Raw genomic sequence first — 27,803 nt, 5'->3', positions numbered from 1 at the left:
CAATTTTGCAGTATTTTTCACTATCTCATCTGCGTTACTATTGCAGTAAGGGCAAATTTTGCATATTTGACCTCTTTTTGGTATTTTTATGGTCTGAAAGTACTGTTTGCAATTTGAAAATTATTTACTTTGTTCACTACGCAATATTTTTTAATACATTTTCAAAATTTTCATGAAAATTAGCATGAATCTGGAGGCGTGCTGCTTCAATGTGCCTTTAAATCAATGAAAAAAAATATCCTGGTCCATTCCATTTCATCCAATGCCTTATGTTATGACTAGAAACAAATTAATATTGGGCCAGTAATCAAACTAGTTAATACAGTAAACAGTAGGTCTTTTAATAGTAAAAAAATAAAATTATTTCAACCATCTTGATAATTACACGGTCTTCAAGAAAGTGTCTTGCTGAAATAAACTATCATTAAGACAGTAAAAACAGAAACATACGGAGACTATAACAAAATGCTGGGCTATATTTATTATAACATTAAAAGCTTAATTATAACATATGTACAAAGACTTTAATTTAACAGGAAAAAGAATCATGAAATGCTATTTGTGATCGTTAATTCTCACCCAATGTTTATTTCATTGATATTTACAACAGACACCATTGCCAAAATTTAAAAAAAAAAGAATCAAATATATAAAAAAATAATCATGAAACAACAAGTCATAACAATCATCAGCCATTAATTCTCATCATGTTATATCTGTAAAATCAAATAATACTTATCCATCCTTCAACAATGCTCTCTTTTCTACCTTAACCTCTCAAATTATCTTAAACGAACTTGTCCATCTTTCACTCTGGACAAAACCATTCATCATTTTAAGGGAAAATTTCAAAAATATGTGGGCGACTGAATGGTGAACAGACAGTGCAGACCATGATCTGATGACACCGATATATCGGCTGATCTTTGTCTGCACTGATCACATGGGTTGATTTTGTTTACCAACGGTTAAAAACATGTTAAGCATAAAATGGCACTGCTACACTTATTTACAACTTGCATGCTTTAAGAATTCTACTTTTTTCATCATACTTTTGCATCACCCATCAGATTACGTACAGATTCGAGTCAATGGTATTTAAATTGTGTCTTCCTAGTAAAATACACACATATTGGTGCCCTAACCAACAGCATTGCTTAGTTTTATTTAACCAGTAATCTGTTCTTTTTGTGAAATGGATTTGACCTGCCTTGAATTTGGAAAAGTCCTTTACAAGTTCAAGGGATTCCAGTATCAAAATACATAAAATAAGCTACAAAAAAGTTTAGAGCCTGGTCAGACGGCACGGATGTGCTGGCTGGCCTGTGGTCAAGGCAGATTACTTATTTTGCAGATTAAGTGTTAAGTCAGACAGTTTAAAATGACTAGGAAACATAGTTTTCCAAGTAAAGCTATGAGAAAATGCTTACTTTACAGTGATGTGAATTTATAATAAAGTCAGCCTTCTTAAACCACTTTGCACCCTGAATTTATGTTGGTTAAATCTAGATTATAATGCATTATAACTATTGAAATGCATATAAATGGTGGTCAAGCTGACATAACAAATGAAATCAAGAATGAGGTGTATGACATCATTGATTTCCTAGACGTTTTTTTTTTCCGAACAAATTTAATGTGTGATCAAATATGTTATGACAAAAAGACATATTCTGAAAACTGAAAAGGCATTTAACCATGATCAAAATTTTACAATTAAAGACCTATGGCTGTTTTCAACACATAACTTTTAAACACATAACTATCTAAACATATGGCTATATAAACACTTGGATATATAAACACATGGCAATTTAAACACATGGATAAAATATTTATGCACATGGCTATTCAAACACATGGTGTTTTCTAGTTAACAATCTTGTGAGACATTTAGATGTATAAAACTTTCATATGTAGCTTACCCATGAAAAACCTGAAATTTTACAATAGAATAAAGGAGGTGGTCATTTTGCATGAAATAATCAAGAGAGAAAAATCATTCATGATTAAAATGACTAACATATTTAGACAAAAAGGAAATGTGAAACATTGCAAGTACATACATACATAAAAAATACTGATACATCATTCAACAAGAGCCACTAACAATCAAAACATCGTAATTATTGCCCATTCCAATTACAATAATGCTTACAAAGACTTGAAAAATTTCTACATAAATTTCTAAATCTGTAACTTCATTACACATATATTGTACAAAGATATAATTGTCAAATGTAATTGATGTAATTAGTAAATGTACAAATTATGACAAATTTTCTTCTCAAAAGTGAAATATACATTGCTATCTAAATTCAAAAACTAAACTCTACAAATATATTACACAATGGACATTGCTTATGGTGTGTGTCTAAAAATGAAAATAATATTAAACATCTGTTCAAGTGATCTATGACAAAAATAAGGACAAATCAAGGGAGAAAAAAAATACCTATATACAGCTTCAGAGTTTACCAGTTTCAGTAATGACGAAAACATGGAAGAATTATTTATAGCACTTTTTGAATTATCTTGTACAAAAATATAGAAGTTATTACATCTATTTCTTTTTCAAAATTAAAGCAAATTCTTTTACAATTATAACATCCACAACAACTTTAAGCACTGTACAAACTTCAAAGTTCTGCAATTTTAAAGGACATCGTTCAGTGCTGTACCACAGCTGAGGTTGTGGTTTCAAAATATGAGGCAGATACAGCCAAGTTTGAACCTCTAAAGGTGCAGGACACCTTCCTAAGCACAGGGAACTGTCACCATTCAGCCACTGAGCTTAATTATCCAGCGGCACTTCAACATTCATGCATTAAAAAAAGCTCAATGATCAGAGCAATCAGAATATAGAGCTCAATGATCGGGGCAATCAGAATATAGAGTTCTATTGGCTTAATGTGGCTTGTTTAGTTGTTCTGACAGAGGTAATCTGCACCTTTAAAAGTTTGAATGCATGTCAACACATACTGAATCAATTATACAGAGACAAGAAATCTTTCTAAATGAGCCAATGAAAGCAAGAAGCCTTGCATGCAATAACAAAGAGCTTTTTCCCTGTTTTTTCCTTATAATATCTTGAGTGTAATTAAATAAGTTAATGAAAATAGATAAGTTTATACAATATCTTAATCACTAATATTAGTTATTTTAAACTAAAATATTGAACCAGGTGCACTCTGTGACATTGACAATAATAATAACTTTATCCTGCGAAGTATTTTAAAACTATGTACAGAGTCTATCTAAATGAATCAAGTATGAAAAAATGAAACATATACAAGAATAACCTTAAACAAATGCATGAAAATAACAATCAATCAACTCTCAAAACACAAAATCCGTTTCTAGGAAAAACCTATAGAGATATACTATCTGAAATATGCAATGCTTTACAGTTTGTTATCATTGTTTAAGTATGTTATTATGTAATCTTCTATACCGATTTATTCCCGTAGCTGCCATTCTAAGATGAAATATTAAAAAATATGGAGAAAAAGTACGACAAAAATATTTGATTCCAAAATCAATTTACATAATTCTGAATTTCTAACATCTCTCATATAATCAAACTCCTGTGAGAAAAAATTTCTGATTAAATGTATGCTATTTTGATCAGTTACAGTATAACAACTGGCAATTAAAACTCTACAAAACAATATGTGTGGAGGGAAAGTTTGAAGGAGATGTCTAAAAGGTATAAAATATGATGACAATGTCCATCCCTCAATCATGTTTTTTTTCTTATAATCACACATGGTTTATCTTGTCTTGAGATCCTTTGACTATGTTGCTATGTCCTGAAGTGCACTGAGGCTATATACTGAAAGAAAAAAAAATCTGATTTAAACGTCAAACAAGATCCTTTATGTACTTAGCGTATGCTAAGGTTACATAAAGACAACTTTTACTGCATAATCTTTGTAACATAGGTTGTCCCATAGACACAATTAACAACACATTCTCTATGCAGTAATTGTTCCACTTCACAAACATAAATAATTCAGTAAAAGGGTTTAAGTAAGTGACCAAGATCACTAATTGTGGAGTTGAGAAAGTTGCATAAAAAACTTTGATCCTTAACAAAAGGGTTAAATTCAGTAAAAATCTATGGCAGAGTTACAAATCCTACACAGTTATCTTCAATTAAAACTCTTTATGCATCTGAGAAGTTTTAACTGGATAACTGCCTGGTTGAGAGAAATGAATAAATTGTAAATAAATTTTAGCCAAGTAAACATATTGTAAGGATGAAAGCTTACCCATATTCTTCTAATACTCAATCAAAAATATCAATTTAAACTTAACAGGCAATTAGAGGCAATAAAGTATGTTAAAGTATCAAACCAATCATTCAGTAATTTGTACCTTGTTCAATTATTTGAATGACAAGACAGCTTTGATGGAGATATGATCTGACGGGAAGAAACGGTTAGGTATGCCACCAGTTTCCATCACTCGTTCCTTTGATGCTGTCTGTAGCACACCAACGTTCTCAAGGGACACAGAGCTGTAGAAGATGTAGTCAACCGTGTCACACATCACCCGATTGTATGACGAGATCTCAGGTTCATAACCCTGTCAGAACAATATTATAATGTATCATTTAATGAATCGATTCAAATAAAATAGAAAATTTAATTTTGTTACATTACAAATTAATGGTTAAATAGCCCACTTTAAAACTTTAAGATAATGAAAACTTTAAGATACTGAAGTGCTTGGCAGTGAGGTCATTCTCTACAGCACAATACTTGCGTACGTTCAGGGGTACCTGATTCAGTACCATAATATGCCAATGCTATTGTAAAAGGACAGAACTTTTAAAGTTTCCTCCATCTTATTAAATTTTAGAGCAATATTCACTCACATCTTTTCATTTCACTCCTGTTTATAATGGTTTGATATCAACTTATCTGATCAATGTAATTTGTTCATTTTCAATTAGGTATTAAATTAGTCCATTTTTGTCCTCTTACATATATAAAAAAGCTCTTCGCTAAACTTTTAATAATTCAATGTTTCTAATTTAAATATTTTTCATACCTGGGCTTCACTATAAACACTTCTTAACGAGGATGATGTATGCTGGAAGGCTGGCCACAATGAGTTCACTAAAGATGCTTTCTGTAAACAAATAAATAACTAGAAAACATGTGTTGACATTGTGCATTTATCAATGTACAGTATTCAATTTCACCCAAAGCTTAAGAGCAGCCTATATGCCAAATGTATTCAGGGTTTTCATTAAGAGGCGGCCGGCGGCCAAATTGGCCGCCTAGAACACGTTTTGGGCCCGCTAGAAATTCCGTAGATACCATAAATGAATACTTGGAAACTGCTTTTGGGGCACGAAAATTTACGATTCGCTCCTTTCTGTAATTTTATGCATTTCCGCTAATTGCGGTTCACTTCCTTGGCGGCACGTAAACATCCAATATGGCGACCAAAAAACGAAAAATAGATCGCAAAATCGACGATTTTTTTAATCTTCAACCGAAATCAAGTAAGTTTTCTAAAGAATTATATTGATTTGTTTTTCATGTTAAAATATCTTTCGCAGTTTCAATTGTTTACCGTTGACAAATGTTTATTCTTTAGTAAAATTACATTTCGTAAAGCGTTAACTCGGCCCTGTACAAACTCGGCCCTCTAATAACAACATATCAACAATACGACGGATCCTTGTATAAAATTACAAACAAAATTATTCCCTTAAAATTTAAGTGAAGACAACAAATATTATCATAGCATTATTTTTATCTTAAATTACAAGTATAATGAACCTACATCAGCAAATGTCACAAGTTTATTTTCTTAAAATATCTCAACTGCCCATTTCAACGGAATTATAGCTGGCTAAGTCGTATTATTATAAAAAATATTTTTCATTTTCTCATTATAATCTATATTTTATGACTTAGTCATGTTATTTTATAATTATAAATTAATCTTCTCATTATAATATAATCTAAATTTATACAAACAAAAATGAGTATTGCTATACAGTATATTTGGTTGTATTTGGGTATTTCGTGCTGCCACAAGAAAAAAATTGTAAAAACCTATCTGAAATAAACAAAACGTACGTTCAGCCTTTCTGTGCCAATTCACATACTTTCATCAATAACTCAAGGCTGTGTTAGTTTGAGGGCCCAGTTGACATATTTTTTTTTGTATTTTGTATATGTTGAATTTTATTTATAAAAAAATGTTTAAACAGTTTTGTTCACAATTGTTGTTAACTTTATATATTTCCATGTTACAGTTCAATCTCATCACGCATTTAATTGATAGCTGGATTAAAAAGGGTGAGTCAAAGTAGTATAATTTTCCCTGCCGTATAAAGTTTATTAGAGGATTATGAAAGTATACATTACAGAACAAACATTTTACATGCAAGGCGCCTTGTGAATAAAGCATTATATCAACATAAATGATTGGTCATTGTATAGTCATGATATTTCAGAAATAAAAAAACAATCCGATTCATTCTGGTAGAAGTTTTGGCAACCAAAGTAGTGACAAACTGTGAATATGATAAGAAAATGACTTAGTATTCCTGGTGATAAACTGCATTAACATTTTTAGACTGTGTAATTCTACATTAATATAAAACAAGAGGGCCATGATGGCCCTGAGGTCGCTCACCTGTATATAGCCCCCCCCCCCCCCCCCGGCCCAATTTTTACCCAAGGGCTTTTATTTGTTTATTTGAACAGACTTGGTAGACACCCATAGGAAGTTGTTTCATGCAAAACATCTAAGTTCTAGCTCATTGGGTTTTTTAAAAGAAGATTTTTTAAGTTTTTACTATACACATATAGTTAAAAACAATGACACCCCTCGGGCAGGGCCAGTTTTGACCCCTGGGCTTTTATTTGAACAAACTTTGTAGATATTTACTTAAAGATGTTTCATGCTTAATATCTAAACTCTAGTTATTTGGGTTTTTTCAAAGAAGATTTTTAAGTTTTTGCTATGTATATAAGGAAAATCAATGACCCCCGGGGCGGGGCCAGTTTTGACCCCAGGGCTTTTATTTGAACAAACTTGGTAGACACCCATTAGAACATGTCTCATGCTAAATATCTTAGCTCTAGCTCTTTGGGTTCTTTAAAAGAAGATTTTATAAGTTTTTACTATATGCATATAAGGAATATCAATGACCCCCTGGGGCGGGGCCAATTTTGACCCCAGGGCTTTTATTTGAACAAACTTGGTAGACATTCACCAGAAGATGTTTCATGCCAAATATCTAAGCTCTAGCTCTTACGATTCTTTAAAAGAAGATTTTTTAAGTTTTTACTATATGCATATAGGGAAAATCAATGACCCCCGGGGCGGGGCCAATTTTGACCCCAGGGCTTTTATTTGAACAAACTTGGTAGACATTCACTAGAAGATGTTTCATGCCAAATATCTTAGCTCTAGCTCTTACAGTTCTTTAAAAGAAGATTTTTTAAGTTTTTACTTTATGCATATAGGGAAAATCAATGACCCCCTGGGGCGGGGCCAATTTTGACCCCAGGGCTTTTATTTGAACAAACTTGGTAGACATTCACCAGAAGATGTTTCATGCCAAATATCTAAGCTCTAGCTCTTACGGTTCTTTAAAAGAAGATTTTTTTAAGTTTTTACTATATGCATATAGGGAAAATCAATTACCCCCCAGGGTGGGGCCAATTTTGACCCCAGGGCTTTTATTTGAACAAACTTGGTAGACATTCACTAGAAGATGTTTCATGCCAAATATCTAAGCTCTAGCTCTTTGGGTTCTTTAAAAGAAGATTTTTTAATTTTTTACTTTATGCATATAGGGAAAATCAATGACCCCCTGGGGCGGGGCCAATTTTGACCCCAGGGCTTTTATTTGAACAAACTTGGTAGACATTCACTAGAAGATGTTTCATGCCAAATATCTAAGCTCTAGCTCTTACAGTTCTTTAAAAGAAGATTTTTTAAGTGTTTACTATATGCATATAGGGAAAATCAATGACCCCCGGGGCGGGGCCAATTTTGATCTAGGGCTTTTATTTGAACAAACTTGGTAGACACTCACTAGAAGATGTTCCATGCCAAAAATCTTAGCTCTAGCTCTTACAGTTCTTTAAAAGAAGATTTTTTAAGTTTTTACTATATGCATATAGGGAAAATCAATGACCCCCTGGGGCGGGGCCAATTTTGACCCCAGGGCTTTTATTTGAACACACTTGGTAGACACTCATTAGAAGATGTTTCATGCCAAATATCTAAGCTCTAACTCTTAGGGTTGTTTAAAAGAAGATATTTAAAGATTTTTCTTTCGGTTGCCATGGCAACCAGAGTTCTGCATGGAATTAAATTCTTTGAACAATTTTTAAAGGTGACCACCAAAGGAACATTCCTGTGAAGTTTGGATGAAATTGGCTCAGTGGTTTATGAGGAGATGTCTTTTAAAGCAAAAGTTTACGGACGGACGACGGACGGACGGACGCCGGACGAAAAGCGATCACAAAAGCTCACCCTGTCACTTTGTGACAGGTGAGCTAAAAATTAAAGTCTTGTCCGTCTGCTTGCAAAAAAAATACCAAACTGATTATTTTCTGCACTTGTTATATCAATTTAACATAGTCATTATACTAAATGTAAGCATATATGCTATAATATTTAAAAAAAAAAAACTTTAAATACTGCATACAGTTTGATGAAATATGACAAACTGAACAAATACAAAAATTCAACACAAAGTTTATTGTTTCAAAATATATTTTAGATTCCACTCAAGATGTTCCGCCTAGCAACCAGCTGCACTCCCAGTCAGGAAAAGTTACAGTCCTGCCCTCTGTTGGTGATATGGCCAAGAAAACCTCGCAGGTATCAACTGACCAAACTGAAGCTAACTCAGGGATTTCAACCACCATTTGCTTCAGTAAAGGTACTGGTATTTTAAAACATCAAGAAACTGAATTTATGGTGTCCAGCATAAAAATTCAGGTAAAAAATTCTGAAAGTCTTGTCTGTCTGCTTGCAAAATAATACCAAACAAATTATTTTCTGCACTTGTTATACCAATAACACATAGTCATTATACTAAATGTAAGCTTATATGCTATAGTATTAAAAATCTTTAAATACTGCAGACAGTTTGATGAAATATGACAAACTGAACAAATACAAAATTCAACAAAAAGTTCATTGTTTCAAAATATATTTTAGATTCCACTCAAGATGTTCCGCCTAGCAACCAGCTGTACTCCCAGTCAGCAAAAGTTACAGTTAATATAGTCAAGAAGTCTTTGCAGGTATGATGTCGACTCTTTGGCATGCCCCCGGACCCCCTATCAGGCCTCCTTCAATCACATTCTGGCCTGTTACACAAAATCTTAATGAAAACCCTGTGTATTAACTTACACATATAGTTTTATTGACAATGACATATAGTAACATATGTTTTGTAGATGACAATGACAAATAATGACATATAGTTTAATGACACAGCATAACCTAGTGGAAAGTTTTACAAAGATCATTTCCACTTTACCTTTGCAATGCCAGCATTCAGCCATACTAGCTATTAATAAATATAACATTATTTTTCATGTTCTCAATCATTTGGGCTTAAATGTCACATCTGTCAATGAATAAGTTGGATTTTTAAAGCTTTTTCATATAATTAGGTTATAAATGGCCAATAACACACATTGAAGTTTCTGAGATATTGTTTTTTAATTCAAACATTGGAAATTCCCAGTATTTCTGAACTATTAACCCTTTGCCTGCTAAGAGTTATCACATAAGCTGTGGCAAACAGTTTAGTACCGGACTATACTAATGGACTATATGGCTGGTTACCACAGTGTCCGACTAGATGCTGAGTAAGTCAGATGCTGAGTAAGTCAGCATCTTTTCGGGTACCAAACTATTTGACAATCACCTTATTTTTAACTTTTTTTTTCATTTCGAAAAAAATGGATCAAAATTAAAAAATTTAAGCAAACAACATTTTAATCATTTGACAATTGTCCAAGCATGCAAAGGTTTCAAATACTACAAACCTTTGAATCAGGCAGCTCAAGCCCTTCAATCTTCATCAGTGTGTTGATAGTTTCATCGCCACTGGGATAACCATCCTTAGCTACCAGGTAGCCTGGACTCATGGGCGGTGAGTTGAAGTCCCCACATATTATATGAGGGAAGTTGTCCCCAGATGCCTTAGAAACAATCTCTTTCACTGCACTGGCAATCTGAAATGGATGACATTAATTGTGTGAATGACCATTTATTCTTATTCTGAAAAGAAAATTAACATTTTTGGACAACAAAACAAACAGCATCCTCTCCTGTGTATTGACTATTGGTATTTTATCGAAAAATATATCATGTTTAAACAGCTTATAACTTTTTTTTCATTTGGTGTACAGACTTCTTTTAATGGTCTTGTTTAAATAAATCAAAACTTTGTGTCAATTCTTCTGATTTACCAAATCAAGCTTTTAGATGAAGACTAGAAATTAAAGATAAATGACACAGCACCTTAACACCATGGTTACATTCTTGAAGGTATAAGCAAGACACCAAAGTAAAACCACAAACTTCCTGCAATACTATATAATGCCTTTAATAAAATTTAATGCAGCTAAATTTGTTAAGACAGAAATGGTTGCAAAAAAAATAACAAAAACTTCCAGATCTTGAATAATATTAACTAGTACTACCCTCATCGTCACCAACAAGTATTAGCAGTGATTTCGCAAGTTACCATTCAGAATAAAACATTCATGAAAATATCTTAAGCTTCAAACAGTGAACTATTATTTTGAGCATGCTAAAACAGTAAAACTCAACTTGATGTAAAAATGTGAACAAAGTTTAAAAACTGAATCTAACAGAAAAAGTGTAAAATGAAAAAGAAATATACCCTATACACTTGTTTCACAGCACTAGTTATCTACAAATTCAAATCTAACCAGGTTTCACAAAATAAATAAAAAAAAAAATAAATAAAAAAAATAAACTACTGTGACAAAACGAGTCAAGCAAAAAAAGCAAATGCAAAGAAATATCAACATGTCAATAATCGACCTATAGTAAGGTCTGAAAATTTGTATAAAATTTAAAAATGCTCATAATATTCAAGATCTACTATATGCAAAATGTTGCGAAGTTGGCATTTTTTTTACTAAATAAAACTATTTTAAAAGCCACTATTCTAAATACATACAATATCAAACAAAAAGATAGCCTTGTAATTAAATGTCTAACTAGAAATGTGTCCATAGGACACGGGTGCTCCCACCGCGCCACTGTTCTGTCAATCTTATGACTGTAGGTCAAATATTTCTTGAAAACTAAAAATCTGTTACTAAGTAAAGGGCAAGAACTTTACAAATACTGAATAAATCCACAAGCAAACCCCAAGGTGCATAAGTACACATGCTGACCAACATTCTTGTAAACTTTCAGGCCTACAAGTGAAATACTTTTTGAGCTATGCATGAACAAGTTGAAAATTGCAAATTTATACTACTGTAAGTCAAGGGCAATAACTCTTACAAAACTGAAAAAAATCCACATGCAAAGTCCCAGGTTCATAGCTTCACAGTGATGTGAATCATTATTCCTGTAATTTAGTGATGTTGATCATTATTCCTGTAAAGTTGGTTGATTCTAACTCAAGCACTCAAGGAACAAATAACAACATAATGAAACGGTTTTTACTAAGTCAAGGGAAATAACTCTACAAATACTGGATAAATCCACAAGCGAAACCCCAGGTGCAAAACTAAATATGCTGAGCAACCTTCCCGTAAGGTTTAATGACTCTATGTCAAATCCTTTTTGAGTTACATGCGACACAAGTTGAAAATTGCAAAAATTTTCTAAGTCAAGGGCAATAACTCTAAAAATACTTAATAAATCCAGACGAAAATACCCAGGTGCACAACTACACATGCTGATCAACATTCCTGTAAAGTTTCATGACTCTAGGTCAAATACTTTATGAGTTACATATGACACAAGTTGAAAATTGCAAAATTTTACTAAGTCAAGGGCAATAACTCTAAAAATACTAATAATATCAAGACGAAAATACCCAGGTGCACAGCTACACATGCTGATCAACATTCCTGTAAAGTTTCATGACTCTCTGTCATATACTTTTTGAGTCACATGCGACACAAAAGAGAACGGACGGACGGACAAGGGTAAATCTAAATGCCCGCCACTAAAGTGGGGGCACAAAAATTAAAAAAATCACCTAAAACATACACAGAATTAGGTGTACATGTCTAACACTATGCTGTTGTTACATAATGGAAATATTTTATAGCAATGATGACAAATAAATGGTCCGGAAAAATTATGCAATAGGCATTCATAAACAAGACACTGAACAGAACATGTATTTTACAGAATTCATTTAAACAGGTGAATGACAGACAAGTAATTATAGATAATTGTCAATATATCTGGGTTTCATTGACATTTGTCATTCAATATCGATATATCGTTGATATGGTCTACACTGAATCAATGACAGCTCTATACATATCTAGTACCCTTACACTGTTGGAACAGAAAATCTGCAAAACCATTATTACCAGTATAATATTAAGGTCTGCGAACTATACCGTCAGCTTTAACTATCATCTTGATAAACCCAAATTATTAATGGTCAGTTCGAAAAACGGCATAGATCTGGATAATTTCATATCAGCCATTCAGACAATTTAATGTTAGTGTAAAATATATAGATATGAATATATCCTGTATTGTATACCTGTACACACTGTATATCTGGCATTTTCATTTCTCCCCAGTTTATATGAACATTGCCAATCGTTACTTCACGACCTGTATTTTTACACTGCAGTTTTGTTACAATTACAACATCAGGTAAATCTGTATACGTCCTAACAGCCTCTTGTATAGCAGGATCTATTCCTTCCAATTCCTGAAAAATTACTTATATTTTCAATAAATTATCATTAAACTAACTTGTTTTAATAATAACTACTTACGCTATTGACTTCTACATTACTCATCAAAAGAACACTATGACATTTTTCGTATGTAACTGTGAATACTGAAAACATTCAGTTGTTTCATAGTTGTTGTTTTTCACAGTGCACTTATTTCAGTTATACTTAAACTGACCCCTAAATATAGCTAAATAAATCACATTATTTACACTTGATTGAAGAACCAGTACTTGCAATGTATCACTTCTGATATTGCTTCCTAGAAATTGACCAGTACTGGTGCGATACGAGGAAACACAAATGTGACAAGAGTAGTGCTCAAACCCAAAGTCCCCAAGGTGGAAAGAGACACATTAACCAGTAGATCATTGCTCCCATTGACTCAGCTGTAGGCTAGGAAGGAACATACAAAATTCCTTTAAATCACTTTATAACTGGACTGGAACATGAAATTCCAATATCCTTTGTAATATCTTATTACTTGACTTAAATTATTGTTGGTTACTTAATTCTATCATTCCAAGTGTGGCTTCCGTGGCTGACTGGTATGCACAAGCCAGCATAAAGCATGTAACAACACTGCATTAAGAACATTAACAAACTGTTGTTGTTTACCTTTTGAAGTAACTGTGAAAATGTTGTAGACTGTGTTTCAACAACTGTAAATCTACTGGTCTTGTAGAATGTGGCCTCACCCTCGTCATAGTAATCAGCATTTCTCTTCTTGTGTACTCCATCGTAACCAAGGCTATAATTACACGCAGTCAGGTTATGAACACAGAAAATCTTGCAAGTAGTTTATAATTTCAGAATTAAGGATTATCTGTGTATTATACTAATCTACTTCTCCTGCTTTTTTAAGAACATGTTCTCCTTATTTTTCAGATTACACAAAGGTACATTCATGATTCTAGAACATTTTTTTTTTTACAAAGCAAATCCCATCCTGATCCAAAACATGTTATTAAACAATAAAGTTAAAACAATAAGCCGGAGAGTAAAGTTTAATTAGGTGTCAAGGTCATATAATTTCAATGTCCAGAGCCAAATAAAGCTCTTATCAGAAGAATGATGTAACCAAGCAATAAGGCTTTATCTTGTAAAAATAAAAATGCAAGGGCAAAAGTTTAGGCTGTCCCAAGATACAGACAGACAGGAGAAAAACAATACACTCTTCTTGTATATCAACAGATACTGGGAGCATGTTTTATGAAAAAAGTAAACATCAGTTAAAAACATAGACACTCGTAAATTTGACTTTTAGTTCAATGACTTTCCTGCTCATTTTATTAGTTACTAGTACATAAAAATATTATCAACAATTATGAAACTCAAGTGCTCTGATAACCTTTAATCTTTCATTCAATATCTTGTACATCCCATTGTTATCAATAATGGAGTACCAAAATTTGAGGATTAAAACTAGCTTGAACAGTGTCATTAATTCAAACAATGGTAACTTTTCTTTATATAAAAGATAACCATCGGCCTTCATATTAAAATTAAGGCTCAAATCACACATTTTGGAGACACTTTTTTTAGGATCTTGTTCAGTTTCAGTAAGAAAAACTACAACAGAATTGTAAACAAAGCTAAAAGTATTCATGAATTTCAGAAAAAGTAAACGACTTATTTGTGTATAAATTTCAAAACAAAACAATCCAATAGTAAAATAAAATAGTCAAACCCTATCAGGGGCAAGTCATTGCTTCCTTGAGCAAGAAACTTTACACTCATTGCTCAGTACTGGTTGGTTCCAGGAACGGATTCAAATGTGTGTCTTTAAGCTTATAGCTTCCTACACAATCAAACTAAAATAAATTCTGTATAAAGTAATGTTGGGTATCGGACTCGAAAATCACTATCTATAATCAGACCACCACAATCGATTGTCTGCCGATAGTATAATCAAGTTTCGCATTTACTATGACCCCTTTTTCTTAAAGTACCAATCCTTGGATGTATTTTTTTCTACAGTTGTGACTACATTTTGAGAATAAATAAACTTTTGTCTCCAAGATTAAAGTAAGATAAACTCTTGTCTCCAAGATTAAAGTAAGATGTACTCTTTGAATCCAAAACAAAAAACACAAATACCTTATACAACTTTGTGACAGGCAATTTTTGTATTATACAACTTTATCGATTTTTAAAAAGGACTATCGATTGTCGCCGATTTTGAGGTGGTCCGATTAGTTATCGATTTTTAAAGACAATCGGGACAACACTAGTATAAAGCAATAGTCAAAAAAATATATAACATGAAAATAAACCTAAGGGTATTGAATACAGTACAATAAAAGTTCATGTATCAAAGTACTTCTGTTTGAACTATTAACATATGAGCCGCGTCATGACAAAACAAACATAATGGGTTAGCAACAAGCATGGATCCAGACCAGCCTGCGCAGTCTGATCAGGATCCATGCTGTTTGCTTACAAACTCTATAACAAGTAGAGAAACTGATAGCGAACAGCACGGATCCTGATCAGACTGCACGGATGCGCAGGCTGGTCTGGTTCCATGCTGGTCGCAAACCCACTATGTTGGTTTTGTCATGGCGCGGCTCATATATAGCATTTCATAAAATCAAAAATGACCTCTCTCTTATAAACAACAAAACTTACCTTTTCATGCTCGGTAATAACTGATCATTGAAGAACTGTGGACCTACTTCCTGAAGACACACTATATCTGAATCTAGATACTTCAACTCTCCAATAACATTCTTCAATCTGTACTCGGGTTGTAAGTACTTGGACTCAGTGAAACTATAGTCATTCTTAAACAAATGACAATCAGCTAGAATATTGTAACTCACTAAAGAAAATTGCTTAGAATTGTCTGATGAACCACTAAAAGTTGGATTTGGGATGAATGATCGGTTGAATATTGGATTGGGAAGACTGGTCTGAACCTCAGCACTATCTGAAGCTGGAACATCGCCCATTTCAATAACAACATAATCTTTTTCCAAGTCTCCCTGTGTACCAGAACCATTTTCCTGAATATCATCTTCTGTTGCTGATAATCTAACCTTTTTATGAGGTGATGTGTCATCTATCTCCTTGGTTTCAACATCATCGAATTTTCTCTTAGTCGGACAGTTTTCAACATATTTATCTTCCTGACTTACGAAATCAATTACTTCAATTTCATCATTACCTGCATTGGTATTAGTTGCACCATTACCCTGGACATTGTTTGCTACTGTTTCTATTTCTTCAATATCATCATCTGAAATTTCTTCAACAGTGGACACTTTATTTTTTGGTTCTATATCACCAGCACCCCCACGTTCAACATCATCACTGTTTGTCAAATCATTAATAACAGCTGGCTCCTCTTGTGTAATTATAGCTTCACCAGAATCCTCATTTAAGTCTATTACTTTCTGAGGCATGTCATCAGATTGTTCGCTAATATCTTCAACACCTTCATTTGAATCATCGTCAATTAAATTAATTGATGCCTCCTTAGTTACCACTTCATTTGCTTCAGTTGAATTTTCCTTAGCAGGTTCTTCTGCTTCATTTAATTCAACATTTTCTTCTACTTTATTATCATTTTCAAGAGACTGTGAATCAATTTCATCAACTGTTTCTTTTACAGTTTCTGTGTTTTCTATCATTTCTTTAGATTTCTCCTCTTCTGAATCCTTCTCATCACTTGCATCTTCTATAGTTTCTGTCTCCATTTCTTCTTCTTCTTCTTCCAATTTAGGATTTTCTTGTGTTGTTTCATCAGATTTTCCTTCGGATTTTTCATTAATGTCTTTGGTTTGCTCTTCTGTCTTTTGGTCCTCTTCAATACTTTCATCTTCTTTTTCAACACTATCTTCTTTTTCAACATTATCATCTTCATTTACAGGTTCCTTTTCATCAATTTTCTCTTCATCTTTTTCCTCTTCCTTTTCTGCAGTATCTATTTTTTCTGCAGTTTGATCTGTTTCATCTAAACCTTCTTCTGTTACTTCACCTTCTGTGTTTTTTGCAACTGCATCTGATTTAGAATCTTCCTCAGCAACATCTTCTTTTCCTTCTTCAACTGATTTATCTTTAATGTCCTTTTCAGCTTTTTCCTCTTTTTCCTCTGCAGTATTAACCTTTGACTCATCTTCAACAGGCTCAGTATTTCTAGAACGCCTTGACCGAGAGCTTGTAGGAGGTGATTTGGTATTCTTTACTGGTGTTGATTTTGTGGTTTCTTTCTTTGAAGCTGGTTCTTGCTTCTTTTGCGGGGATTGTTGCTTTTGTTTTGGGGAAGGCTTTTGTTTAGGTGTAGGCTTCTGCTTTGGAGCAACTTCAGCTTTCTTGGGGGTTGCTTTTGTTTGCCTAGGAGTAGCAGAACGTCCACGTGGAGTTGCCTTTTGTTTGGGAGTTTCTTCTTTCTTCTTGGGGGTTTCCTCTTTCTTCTTAGGAGTACTAACTTTTGGACTGGGTGTTACTGCTTTACTCTTTGGAGCTTTAGAATTTTTTGGAGTTCCTGGTGCTTTTGCTCCTCTTGAGGAACTTCTAGACTTTGTCTCTGTAGTGTTTTTCTCTACTTCTTGAACAACATTTCTGGTAACTCTCCCTTAAAGAAAAGAAATGTACAAAATGAAATCTCCTTTAAACTGTGAAAGAAAATAGTCATTTAGCCAAGGTTTTTACTAAAGAAAAGATCATTAGCTTATGAGTGTTTTATTTTTAATTCATATATGTGAATAACAATATACTCCCGTGATAGCAAAGTTACAAAAAGCTTTCATGAAGAAAAAAATATGCCTTAATTACAGGCTGTAAATTGGATAGATGATGATTTTCCATAGAATACGGAAGAAAAAATCCATCCTTCAAAATTTATCCTACAAAACCAATATTTTCACACAAAAGTTTCTTCTAAAGGGGCGTAACTGTATCAATAATGAGTAAATTCAAACTAGAACTGCCACTATCATGGCGTGAATACCCCCGCATACCACTTTGTCAGAATCAACAGTGGCCATTTAGAGCTCAAGGACAACCTCCCTGCCAAATCTGAGGTTACTAAGCCAGTGCATTGCTAAGTTATGTATTCTACATGCTTCAAATGTGAAAATGTCAAAATCAATACATTGCGGACAGGACATTCTTTAGCAATTGAGAAGAAAAACTTTTTTTTGTCAAGGTCCCTGTGACCTTGACCTTTGACCCAGTGACCTCAAAATCAATAGGGGTCACCTTATAGTCATGATCAACATCCATGCCAAATATGAAGACTGTGGGTCAAAGGAATCTTAAGTTAATGGGTGGACAAACTTTTTGAAGTCAAAGTCCCTATGACCTTGACCTTTGATCCAGTGACCTCAAAATCAAAAGGGGTCATATACTAATCATGACTAACCTCAATTCCAAATATGAAGACTGTGGGTCAAAGGAATCTTAACTTATTGGGCGGACAAGCTTTTTGAAGTCAAGGCCCCTGTGACTTTGACCTTGTGACCTCAAAATCAATAGGGGTCATCTACTAATTATGACTAACCTCCATGCTAAATATGACGACTGTAGGTCAAAGGAATCTTAAATTATTGGGCAGACAAGCTTTTTGAAGTCAAGGCCCCTGTGACCTTGACCTTTGACCTGGTGACCTCAAAATCAATAGGGGTCATCTACTAATCATGACTAACCTCCATGCTAAATATGACGACTGTAGGTCAAAGGAATCTTAAGTTATTGGGCAGACAAGCTTTTTGAAGTCAAGGCCCCTGTGACCTTGACCTTTAACCTGGTGACCTCAAAATCAATAGGGGTCATCTACTAATCATGACTAACCTACATGCCAAATATAAAGACTGTAGGTCAAAGGAATCTTAAGTTATTGGGCGGACAAGCTTTTTGAAGTCAAGGCCCCTGTGACCTTGACCTTTGACCTAGTGACCTCAAAATCAATAGGGGTCATCTACTAATCATGACTAACCTCCATGCCAAATATGAAGACTAAGGGTCAAAGGAATCTTAAGTTATTGGGCGGACAAGAAAAAACCGACGGACAGCCGGACGGCCGGACAGCCGGACAAGCTGATTCCAGTATACCCCCATTACAACTTTGTTGTGCGGGGGTATAAATATATCATATAGAGACAATTGGACAGTCACTTGGACAAATAGAATGCCATACAATAATACACTGTACATTCCTAAGACACATTTCTACAGGTCCAGGGCTTTTTTCCCCCTGCCCTTAAATTAGGGAAAAATTGCACGATATATATTTGCAAAAAGGGAAGAAAATTCAATTTTTGGGGAAAACTGCATGATTTTAAAGAATATTGCTTTGGGGAAGCAGTCCTATAACAGCCCTTGCTATAGAAGGGGGAAAAAACCAGAGGTCTATAAAAATAAATAAAAATAAATTGTTTTTGATTTGTCTAAATTTGCTTAACCAATGCCAAACCTTCTCTAATGTCTGATATCTTATACACCTTTCTCTGATGTTATACATTTGCCTGACTTTGAATTCATCACAGTTTGAGTAATTTTAAGTAAATTTATACTATTTTGAAATGTTTTTATGCTCTCAAGGTAAAACATGTACTGCTTTGTATAGTCACATTTTCAAGCGTAATGAAGTTTGGTTGAAATTCCTTGAGAATTGTTGTAGTTGAGGTACTGTACAAGTTTGGTTGACATCCCTTGAAAAATGGAGCAGTGGTACACAGAAGAATATTTTATGCCAAGCAACCATCAACATTCACCAATCTTATAACCAAAGTTTTCATTGAATAATTGTACCTTTCTGATTACTGGCACTCCTACTAGTTGGTTTTGCTTCCACTGGCTTTGGTTCCTCCTTCTTCCTTGCAGCTGATCTACCTCTTGCTGGCCTATATATAGAATGATGCATACACATACATTAAGTTTCATTCTCCAATTCAAACATTACATAATACATGATTTTAATTTGCACAATGTTGAGTAATTAACTATTGTTCAACCTTTTTTCTACAAATGTTTTACCAATCAAATTGAAACTAGGTTCAATGAATTAAATTAAAGTGTATAATTATATCTCTGCTGAATGCAGTTTACAAAATTTTTATTTGAATTAAATAAATGTTTGTAAGAAATATGTTGGTATATTTTCTTATTCTATGAGTGAATGTAATATATACAAAATCATTGCTTAAACATTAAAATCCTACTTAAGGACGTTTGTAGGAGTTTTCATATATATAGACATATAAGCAAAATTAAAACTGTTCAATAAAATTTCTTAAAACTTTCTATTATCATATTCTTTCAACATCATTTACATGCCAAGTTTTATGAAATTCTATTGAACAGTTTTAATTTTGCCTATATGTCTATATGAAAACTCTCGAAAACGTCCTTAAAACAGCAGCATAATATAATCAAAATATTATCACCTTTATTATATTCACAACTTACCTTGTTTCTGGCACTGGACTTGGGCTCACTGTTCTTCCTTTCTTTGCAGAAGCTGCTCTTTTGGGAGCAGGAGATGGGCTAGGACTAGCTTTTCTCTTATTTCCAGCATTTGGCTTACTATCTGTGGAAGAAGAAGCACCTCTTGTAGACCGTCTAGTACCAGCTTCTGGTTCTTTAGTTCCCGCCTTCTTCCCAGCAGAGGCATTACGCTTTGCTGGCATGGTTACAGGTTCTAGTACTTGTAATATCCTTAAAACTGTAAGAAACAGAAGAGGTCATTTATTTCAGTAAGTGAACAATGCCAATCAAACAGTTAAGCACATTACTAGCCTTGACTTCTCTTGCCATTAAATAGAAAAACAATAGCTGCCAACAGGCCTATATTTATTCTATACTGATATACTTACTACCTCTACATAGAGGCATTCCTAATGCCAAAACATTGTGCTTATTTCTCCAAAGGAAAAGCATGAAATTCCCAAACATCAGTCTGCATAAATGTTGTTGCTAATTTTCTAAATGAAAAAGTGTTTTCATTCAAAAGTTCCCACTGGCTTTTTAAAGTGGATTCTTACATGTATACCTGCTTCTGTCTAATTTTGGGGTTCACATATATACCTAAATTTTGGCAGAACAAAATAATATTTACCTTCATATTCTTACTAACAACACAGATAATTTTGTTACAGTGATTTACTGTTTGAATATTGTCTAAGCCATGGTAATACAATTTGCCATTTAAAATTGCTATGCAGGGATTCGGTTAGTGGGTGTTTGGGAGTCATTTACTCCTTGATTTTGGCTTGTGACTTCCAAAATGAAAATGTTCCTTCTTTACCTACATAACATGACATTTGGGTGTCAGACAACTTGCAGTCTCTGACTTCCAAATTTTGGAACTTAATGGAAGCCCTGAACTATGTATGAATTATTTACATATGAGCAGGTGTGGAAAATAGTGATGGTAATTGTGATCAGACTAGAGCGCTCCTCAGTACAAGAATGTTACCCAACTATTTAACCTAAAGGTGTTTTTCGATTGAATAAAAGAATATACAACAAGGACATGTTATTGTTCTAAAAAAAAAGAACAGACTGGGTTATAGTTGACAAGTGTCATATTTTGATATCCGAAACAATGCAAATATTTTGATTAGTAGTGCTTGGAATTTTTTCCAACTTGAAATTAAGGCAGTAACAAACCACTAAACTCACGCCAGGTTATGTTAGCCTAATGAAATTCTGGTACAGTTATTTGCCCGACCTTGTATCGCCGACCAAATTCATGAGCTTTGAAATTCTATTCATACAGTAATTAATTGTTTCATTTTAATATTAAAAACTTTATTCTAACCAACATAAATTTACAGTCTTCCAGTTCCAGTCAATGGCTGAGGCCACAATATTTAGCACAGGTCCTGTGATTATTGATATTTTTAATTTTATATGGCATCTTTATTTATTTATGTGATTCTTTCACAATTTAAGTGAATCAATGGGAACTCTGAATATCTTGAAATTCATTAATAAACTTTTTAGAAAGAAAAAAAAATACATCTAGGCCCTCCTTAGGATCTAGATTCTTTAAAATAGTGTTAATATTTGGAAGTTATACAACAATTTCTTCCTCAAATTCCTTGCATTCGCAAATTGTAATGAAAGGACTCCCTTTCAAATAATACAAGAGCTGTCCGTAAGACAGCGCGCTCGACTTTTTTATTGCTTGCCAATAAAAAAAGTTTTTGCAGTAAAAGGCAATACAAGAATCTCTGTATTTTTAAAGTGAACTAATTGTTTGATACCCTTGAATATTACAGCAATGTTTATATGACATAATTTATGGTAAAGTGAACAAGTGGATAGGAATGAATTTTTTTAGATTTTTTAAGTTTTTTAGTGCTTGCCTATAATACAAAACATTGACAGTTAAGGGCCATAATTCAAATAAAATCTTTGACAGAATTACCTTCTCCTGGACATGTTTGGGAATCATGATTGTAAACAAGTATTCCAACTTTCAAATTAATATCTCAAACAGTTCAGTCAAAAAGTGGACTGGTACTAAAAACTTAACCAAGATTCTAAGTCGATAAAAGGCCTTAATTTTTAAAACAAATCCTTGACAGAGTTACCTTCTCTTGCGTACAGATGGGGGTAATGATGTGAAATAGCATTAAAAGTTTCAAAGCAATATCTCAAAGGGTTAAGGCAATAAGTGGATTTTACCCATATTCAATGTATTTTCTAAGTCAAAAAGGGGCATAATTCTGTCAAAAACCTTGACAGAGTTATGTCCTCTTGTCTGTTGATGAAGGTCGTGATGGTAAACAAGTATGGTCAGTTTCAAAGCAATACCTCCAATGGTTTTGAAATAAAGTGAGGTGGTACAAAAAACTTAACCAAGCTCAATACACTTTCTAAGTCAAAAAAGGGCCATAATTCTGTCAAAAACCTTGACAGAGTTATGTACTCTTGTCTGTAGATGGAGGTTATGATGGTGAACAAGTATGGTAAGTTTCAAAGCCATACTTGTAATACTTCTGAAATAAAGTGGGGTGGTACGAAAAACTTAACCAAGGTGTGACGCCAACGCCGACGCCGACGCCGGGGCGAGTAGGATAGCTCCCCTTTTCATAGAAAAGTCGAGCTAAAAATGGTCATTTTCAGGTCTAGGAAAGTTGTATTATTATCATTTATGATGTTTGCCAAACTACAACTGGGCAGCACGAAATACCCAAATATACCCAAATACACCCAAATATTGCCCAAATATACCCAAATATTGCCTAAATATACCCAAATATTGCCCAATTATACTAAAAATATATGTTTTATACTAAAAAAGTGTTGTTTTAATCATGAATACAATATACACTTTCACTAAGATTTAATCAAACCATTTTCCTATCATTTATAGAGTATATGTACACCATTAAAGCTATAATTCTTTTAAATAACATGGACACTTGTATAATTATGATATGAAATTTCAACAAAATTACACCTTAAAAATGTAAGAGTAGACAACAAATATCATATCTTGATTTAAAATTGCAAGTACTTTCATAAAGAACCTATATAGTAGATAAGCAAATGTCACAACTTTATTTTCTTACAACATCTTAACTGCCCATTTCAACGGAATGAATGAAAGTTATAGCAGACTAAGTCATATTATTTTATAAATATTCATTTATTTCCCATTATAATCTATTTTTTATACAAACAAAAATAAATATTGCTATATTTGGGTGTATTTGGGTATATTTGGGTATTTCGTGCTGCCGCTACAACTTTCCTAAACCTGATTTTAACATTTTACTGTATCCACTGTATATTTGATTATGTTATCAAAGGGTCATTGTTTGTGTTGATGCATCATTCAACATATAGTTGTATTGTGCTTTGCAGCAGAACGGCATGTGTAGTCACAACTCGCATAACATTGAATTTTGATTGTTTAGTATCCAACAAAGCAGAATTAAAAGAAAAAATACAATTTTTCTAACCATTGTGGTGCACTGCAAAGTATGTAAATATATTGTCATTAAAAAAAAACGTAGTTTTGTTAGTGTGTCTAACTTTACAACCGTCATTTTGGCAAATGCATGTTTGCGCGCAATTCAGCGTTTAAAAGAACAAGGAAAACAGACAAAAACTGCCGGTCAAGAAAGATGACATGATTGAGAAAATGACAGTGTTGTGCGATTCAAAAGTATCATATAGCTACGCAATTATTTTTTTACCAATGCATTCATCAATTGCTTACTCTTTTATTTCTTTACCTAGGAGTAAACTTAGTTTTTATCATTCACACAACACGATTTTCGTTCTAAGCCGCCATCATGCGCAGGAATACTTCTTCCGGTGCGTTCGATGTTGTTTTAATTTTACCTTAAAACGTGTAAAAAAAAATCTCTGATATATCAAATTAAAATAAATTTTTGAATAAAGATTTACACTATAAAATCTATAAGATAACGCATAATTTGTCTGCTGATTTTTTTTCAGCAGTAAATATCAAAGTGATAACAGAACTTAGGCTTTAGATCACTAATTTGTTTTCAACGCGAACGATACTTATCTTGAAAGATTTGATTTGCAGTATGAGATCACAGTTTATGTTAACAATGTGTTATGTTATTTTGGAAATAAAAAAAAAATATTGAAATATTAATAATAAAAAAGATATTATAAAAAGGATATGTTTGTATTTTTTTCTGGCTATGGAAATAACAAACTTTTTGTAATTTTGGTAATTAAATATGTTTTCACAGATATATAAACAATCTTATAAATAACTCCATGATGTTTTTATGTGTTTCTATTCAATAACAGCTGATTTAGTATTCTTTTCCAGGTTAAAATTTTAAAAAAATGTAATTATATTTACAATGTGTTTGTAAATTTTGTAATAAAATATGTTTCTTATCATGTGTCTTTATCTAATAATTTTAAGTAATAATGTTTTCCATCGACAGTTTGAAAACAGGTGTGAAAAGTTCGTATTTGAACACGTGGCGAATCGTTATTTAACTGTGGCGAATCGTTAATACTCTGTGTCGAATCGTTATGTGGCGAATCGTTAGTGTGGCGAATCGTTACTAATCACAGGTCCCTCACCGCTGTAGGTTCGATCCTCACGCGGGTCGAAATCTTTCATGTGAGGAAGCCATCCAGCTGGCTTACGGAAGGTCGGTGGTTCTACCCAGGTGCCCGCTCGTGCCTGAAAAAAATACCCGGAGGGGCACCTGGGGTCTTCCTCCACCAATAAAGCTGGAAAAAATCGACGAAAAAATCTCGGAGGGACGCTCTAGGATGGCCCGACTTGAGTGTACGGTCGCCCATATGGGCTTTCCGGCGGCGACCTTAAATAAACGCATTAAAAATAATTGCAGTATGAAGTGTTCTGGGATCTAGTTTCATAGGTGTACCGCTGAAGGGAAGAAGGAGAAGCGAAACAAATCTGCTTGTTAGAATATCACAATGCATTTGAGAACATATATCTCTATAATAATGTTGATGTTTGAACTGGGCATATTTTTACAAGATTTTTTATGAGTTATTGAGTATAACGAAAAACAAAAGTGGGTTGATTGAAACAGAGACTTATAATAAATATATAAAGCTCTGTGATTGAGCGAGAGGAGCTTATCTTTTCTTTTTTTTTTTAAAATATTCTTAGTGTTATTTGGGTTACTGATTCTTATCAATAACCTAGGTGTTACTTACAGTATCTCTGATATCGTGTGTCAAAACCTTGCAATGACGGTCTGTCTCATTTCATAGTTTTGACAGTGTCCGCCACGGACAAAATTGATGCAAACTAATATGAAAAAGTGTTTCCATGATGAAATTGGCTGTTGAAAATATTTGATTTTATTATATAAGATGAATACCATTTTACCATGGTTTAATTATGTAAAAGTCCGATTTTAGCTGATAAGTTTGTTAATAATTGGAAAAGTCTTGAAAGTTATTGTATCATCCCTTCATTTTTAGCAAGTTGTAAAATTTAGAATTAAAGATCAATTTGTACAAAGCTTGTATTCTACAAAGTCTGATTAGCGCATAACTAAAAGATAATTCAAAACAATCTCTTCAATTTGCGTCTTAATTTTAAAGTTTGCCTAAAAACCTTTACTTAGCTCTGTGTCATTTAAGCTGTTGTCATCATACACTACCTACTAAAAAGTGATTTTTCAACTACCGTCCACGAAATGGCTCAATCAAGCAAAGCTTGCAACATTTTTTCACCTTTCGTATTTTTCTATTTTATAGTTAAAAATATAATCTCAAATTATGCCATTTGTGTCACAAAAATGCTTTAGTTGATAGGTTTTATTGCATATTTGAATTTACTGATGTAACATAATTGATAGCACAATGCTTATTTTTATTCACATGTTGGGCTTGGGAGGCTCGCTATATTTTTAGATTTGGCTTCTGTAACTATGCCAAGTCGGTATGACGTAATATATTCGTCCAGGGCAGACGGACGTAACTCATTTGCATAGTACCGCTTTTCTTAATTTGACGCTAGGTTCATGCTCCCAAGCAATTCGATCATTAATATTTAGATTACAGGAAATATATGTCAGTATGACGTATGCAGGAATGATGAAATCTATCTACAAATATGGAGATATAGTGTGGGTATGCGACCACGACTATCAGGTTGTTATAGTCATGTTTTCGTCATGATAGATGCATCAACTGTTGAAACTTGGTTACCAAATAGTTGATTTCGTAATGTAAAATCCATCTGACGTGGATAGGAAACCAGGGGAACCGCCAAGTCAAAATCACGCAGTAAACATTTCCCAACTTTCTAGGTTATTTCATCAGCCACCGTTTGTTATATAAACAGTGCTTTTCTCTGTGCAAGAGAGAGGGGATTGTGAGAAACACATTGATACTTATAGAAAATTTTAGAAAATACTTTGACAGTTAAACATACGGAAATACTTGCATTTAAAAGAATTTTTATCAACAAGACATTATCACTATATGTTATCGAAACAGATTTATGTAATAAAAAGATAGACTAGACTCCGACTTTAATGCTTGTAATAATAATAATAATAATAATAGTAATAATAAGTCACTATGTAACACTGACAGACGCAAATATACCTCTCCTGTACAGCCAATATACATAAATCTTAAAAGTTATTTCACTGTGAAGATATAAATCTATTTGTTAAGTTAGTGAAAACAAAATGACATTGTGAAATAAGTTCTATACCGTTGGCTCATTTAGCCTAAATCTTTAAATTTTAATCTTGGCTCTCGGGGTTGAGAGTTCGCGGCTCTGGGATGGATATTGGGCATGTCACTTTGAAATTATACAGTTTGATTGTTAACTTTGAGTTTTCTTTGAGTTTTTCCTTTATAATTACATAGTGTTGTCATTTGATATGCTTATGTCTGTATATGCATTGTTTTGAAAATAAAATCTAGAAAGTTTGAAATGTAGGCAAACCATATATATCGATACCAATAAAATTCATATTCAATTTAAAAAAATGTAACGAAAATGTAATTAAAAATAATGGAGACAACACAGCAAAAATGAAAATGTTGCAGACCCCATTTGAGTGAGCCTTTTCATTGGCGACACTGTTTAACTACTGTCCATGCCCTCCAGCACCAATTTAAGTATAACTTAAGTGTTAGAGACGAATTTAAAAACACGCAAATATGTTCGAATATTAAAAAAATAGGAAGTTTCACTTTAACTTAAAGGTAAATTATGTAACTGGTACTTGACGACAGAAAATAATTTATTCTTTATCATTGAACAAAAGAAAAAAGGCTTGTTCGTCAATACATAGTGCTTCCCCTTCCAGTAGGACAGGTCCTTCTGTTTCATTGCATTATAAAAGCATCACGTGGTCTTTTTCAGAGTGAAAT

At 33.3% G+C, this 27,803-nt stretch overlaps 2 protein-coding genes across 6 annotated transcripts; one reads left to right on the top strand and one right to left on the bottom strand.

Annotated features, from left to right (window-relative positions):
• On the bottom strand, positions 1-24,318 carry LOC132735090 (myb-like protein X). Of its 3 annotated transcripts, none has more exons than XM_060721990.1 (11): positions 24,173-24,318; positions 20,388-20,643; positions 19,731-19,822; positions 15,606-17,553; positions 13,593-13,725; positions 12,776-12,949; positions 10,913-10,942; positions 10,050-10,238; positions 5,059-5,139; positions 4,381-4,590; positions 1-3,835 (listed from the first exon to the last, which is right to left on the bottom strand). In XM_060721990.1, the coding sequence occupies exons 2-10, from the start codon at positions 20,606-20,608 to the stop codon at positions 4,390-4,392; spliced, it is 3,069 nt and encodes a 1,022-aa protein (XP_060577973.1). In that variant the 5' UTR covers positions 20,609-20,643; positions 24,173-24,318; the 3' UTR covers positions 1-3,835; positions 4,381-4,389. The 3 variants fall into 3 exon arrangements, with proteins under 3 accessions (XP_060577973.1, XP_060577974.1, XP_060577975.1); XM_060721991.1 differs by having other exon boundaries at positions 24,157-24,300; XM_060721992.1 differs by lacking the exon at positions 10,913-10,942.
• LOC132735095 (uncharacterized) lies at positions 5,433-9,315 on the top strand. 3 transcript variants are annotated; one of them, XR_009626407.1, is made up of 4 exons: positions 5,439-5,518; positions 6,281-6,323; positions 8,768-8,929; positions 9,211-9,315. XR_009626407.1 is itself a non-coding variant. In XM_060721999.1 (3 exons), the coding sequence occupies exons 1-3, from the start codon at positions 5,452-5,454 to the stop codon at positions 9,300-9,302; spliced, it is 321 nt and encodes a 106-aa protein (XP_060577982.1). In that variant the 5' UTR covers positions 5,433-5,451; the 3' UTR covers positions 9,303-9,315. The 3 variants fall into 3 exon arrangements, 2 of the variants coding, with proteins under 2 accessions (XP_060577982.1, XP_060577981.1); XM_060721999.1 differs by lacking the exon at positions 6,281-6,323 and having other exon boundaries at positions 5,433-5,518; XM_060721998.1 differs by lacking the exon at positions 5,439-5,518 and having other exon boundaries at positions 5,898-6,323.
• Positions 24,319-27,803: the final 3,485 nt, after the last annotated feature.

This window comes from Ruditapes philippinarum, unplaced genomic scaffold (genome assembly GCF_026571515.1).
Source record: "Ruditapes philippinarum isolate M1 unplaced genomic scaffold, ASM2657151v2 ctg497_1_1_1_1, whole genome shotgun sequence".
Lineage (NCBI taxonomy): Eukaryota > Metazoa > Mollusca > Bivalvia > Venerida > Veneridae > Ruditapes > Ruditapes philippinarum.
Note: the sequence above shows the minus strand (reverse complement) of the source record. Positions and strands in the feature narration are given on the sequence as shown.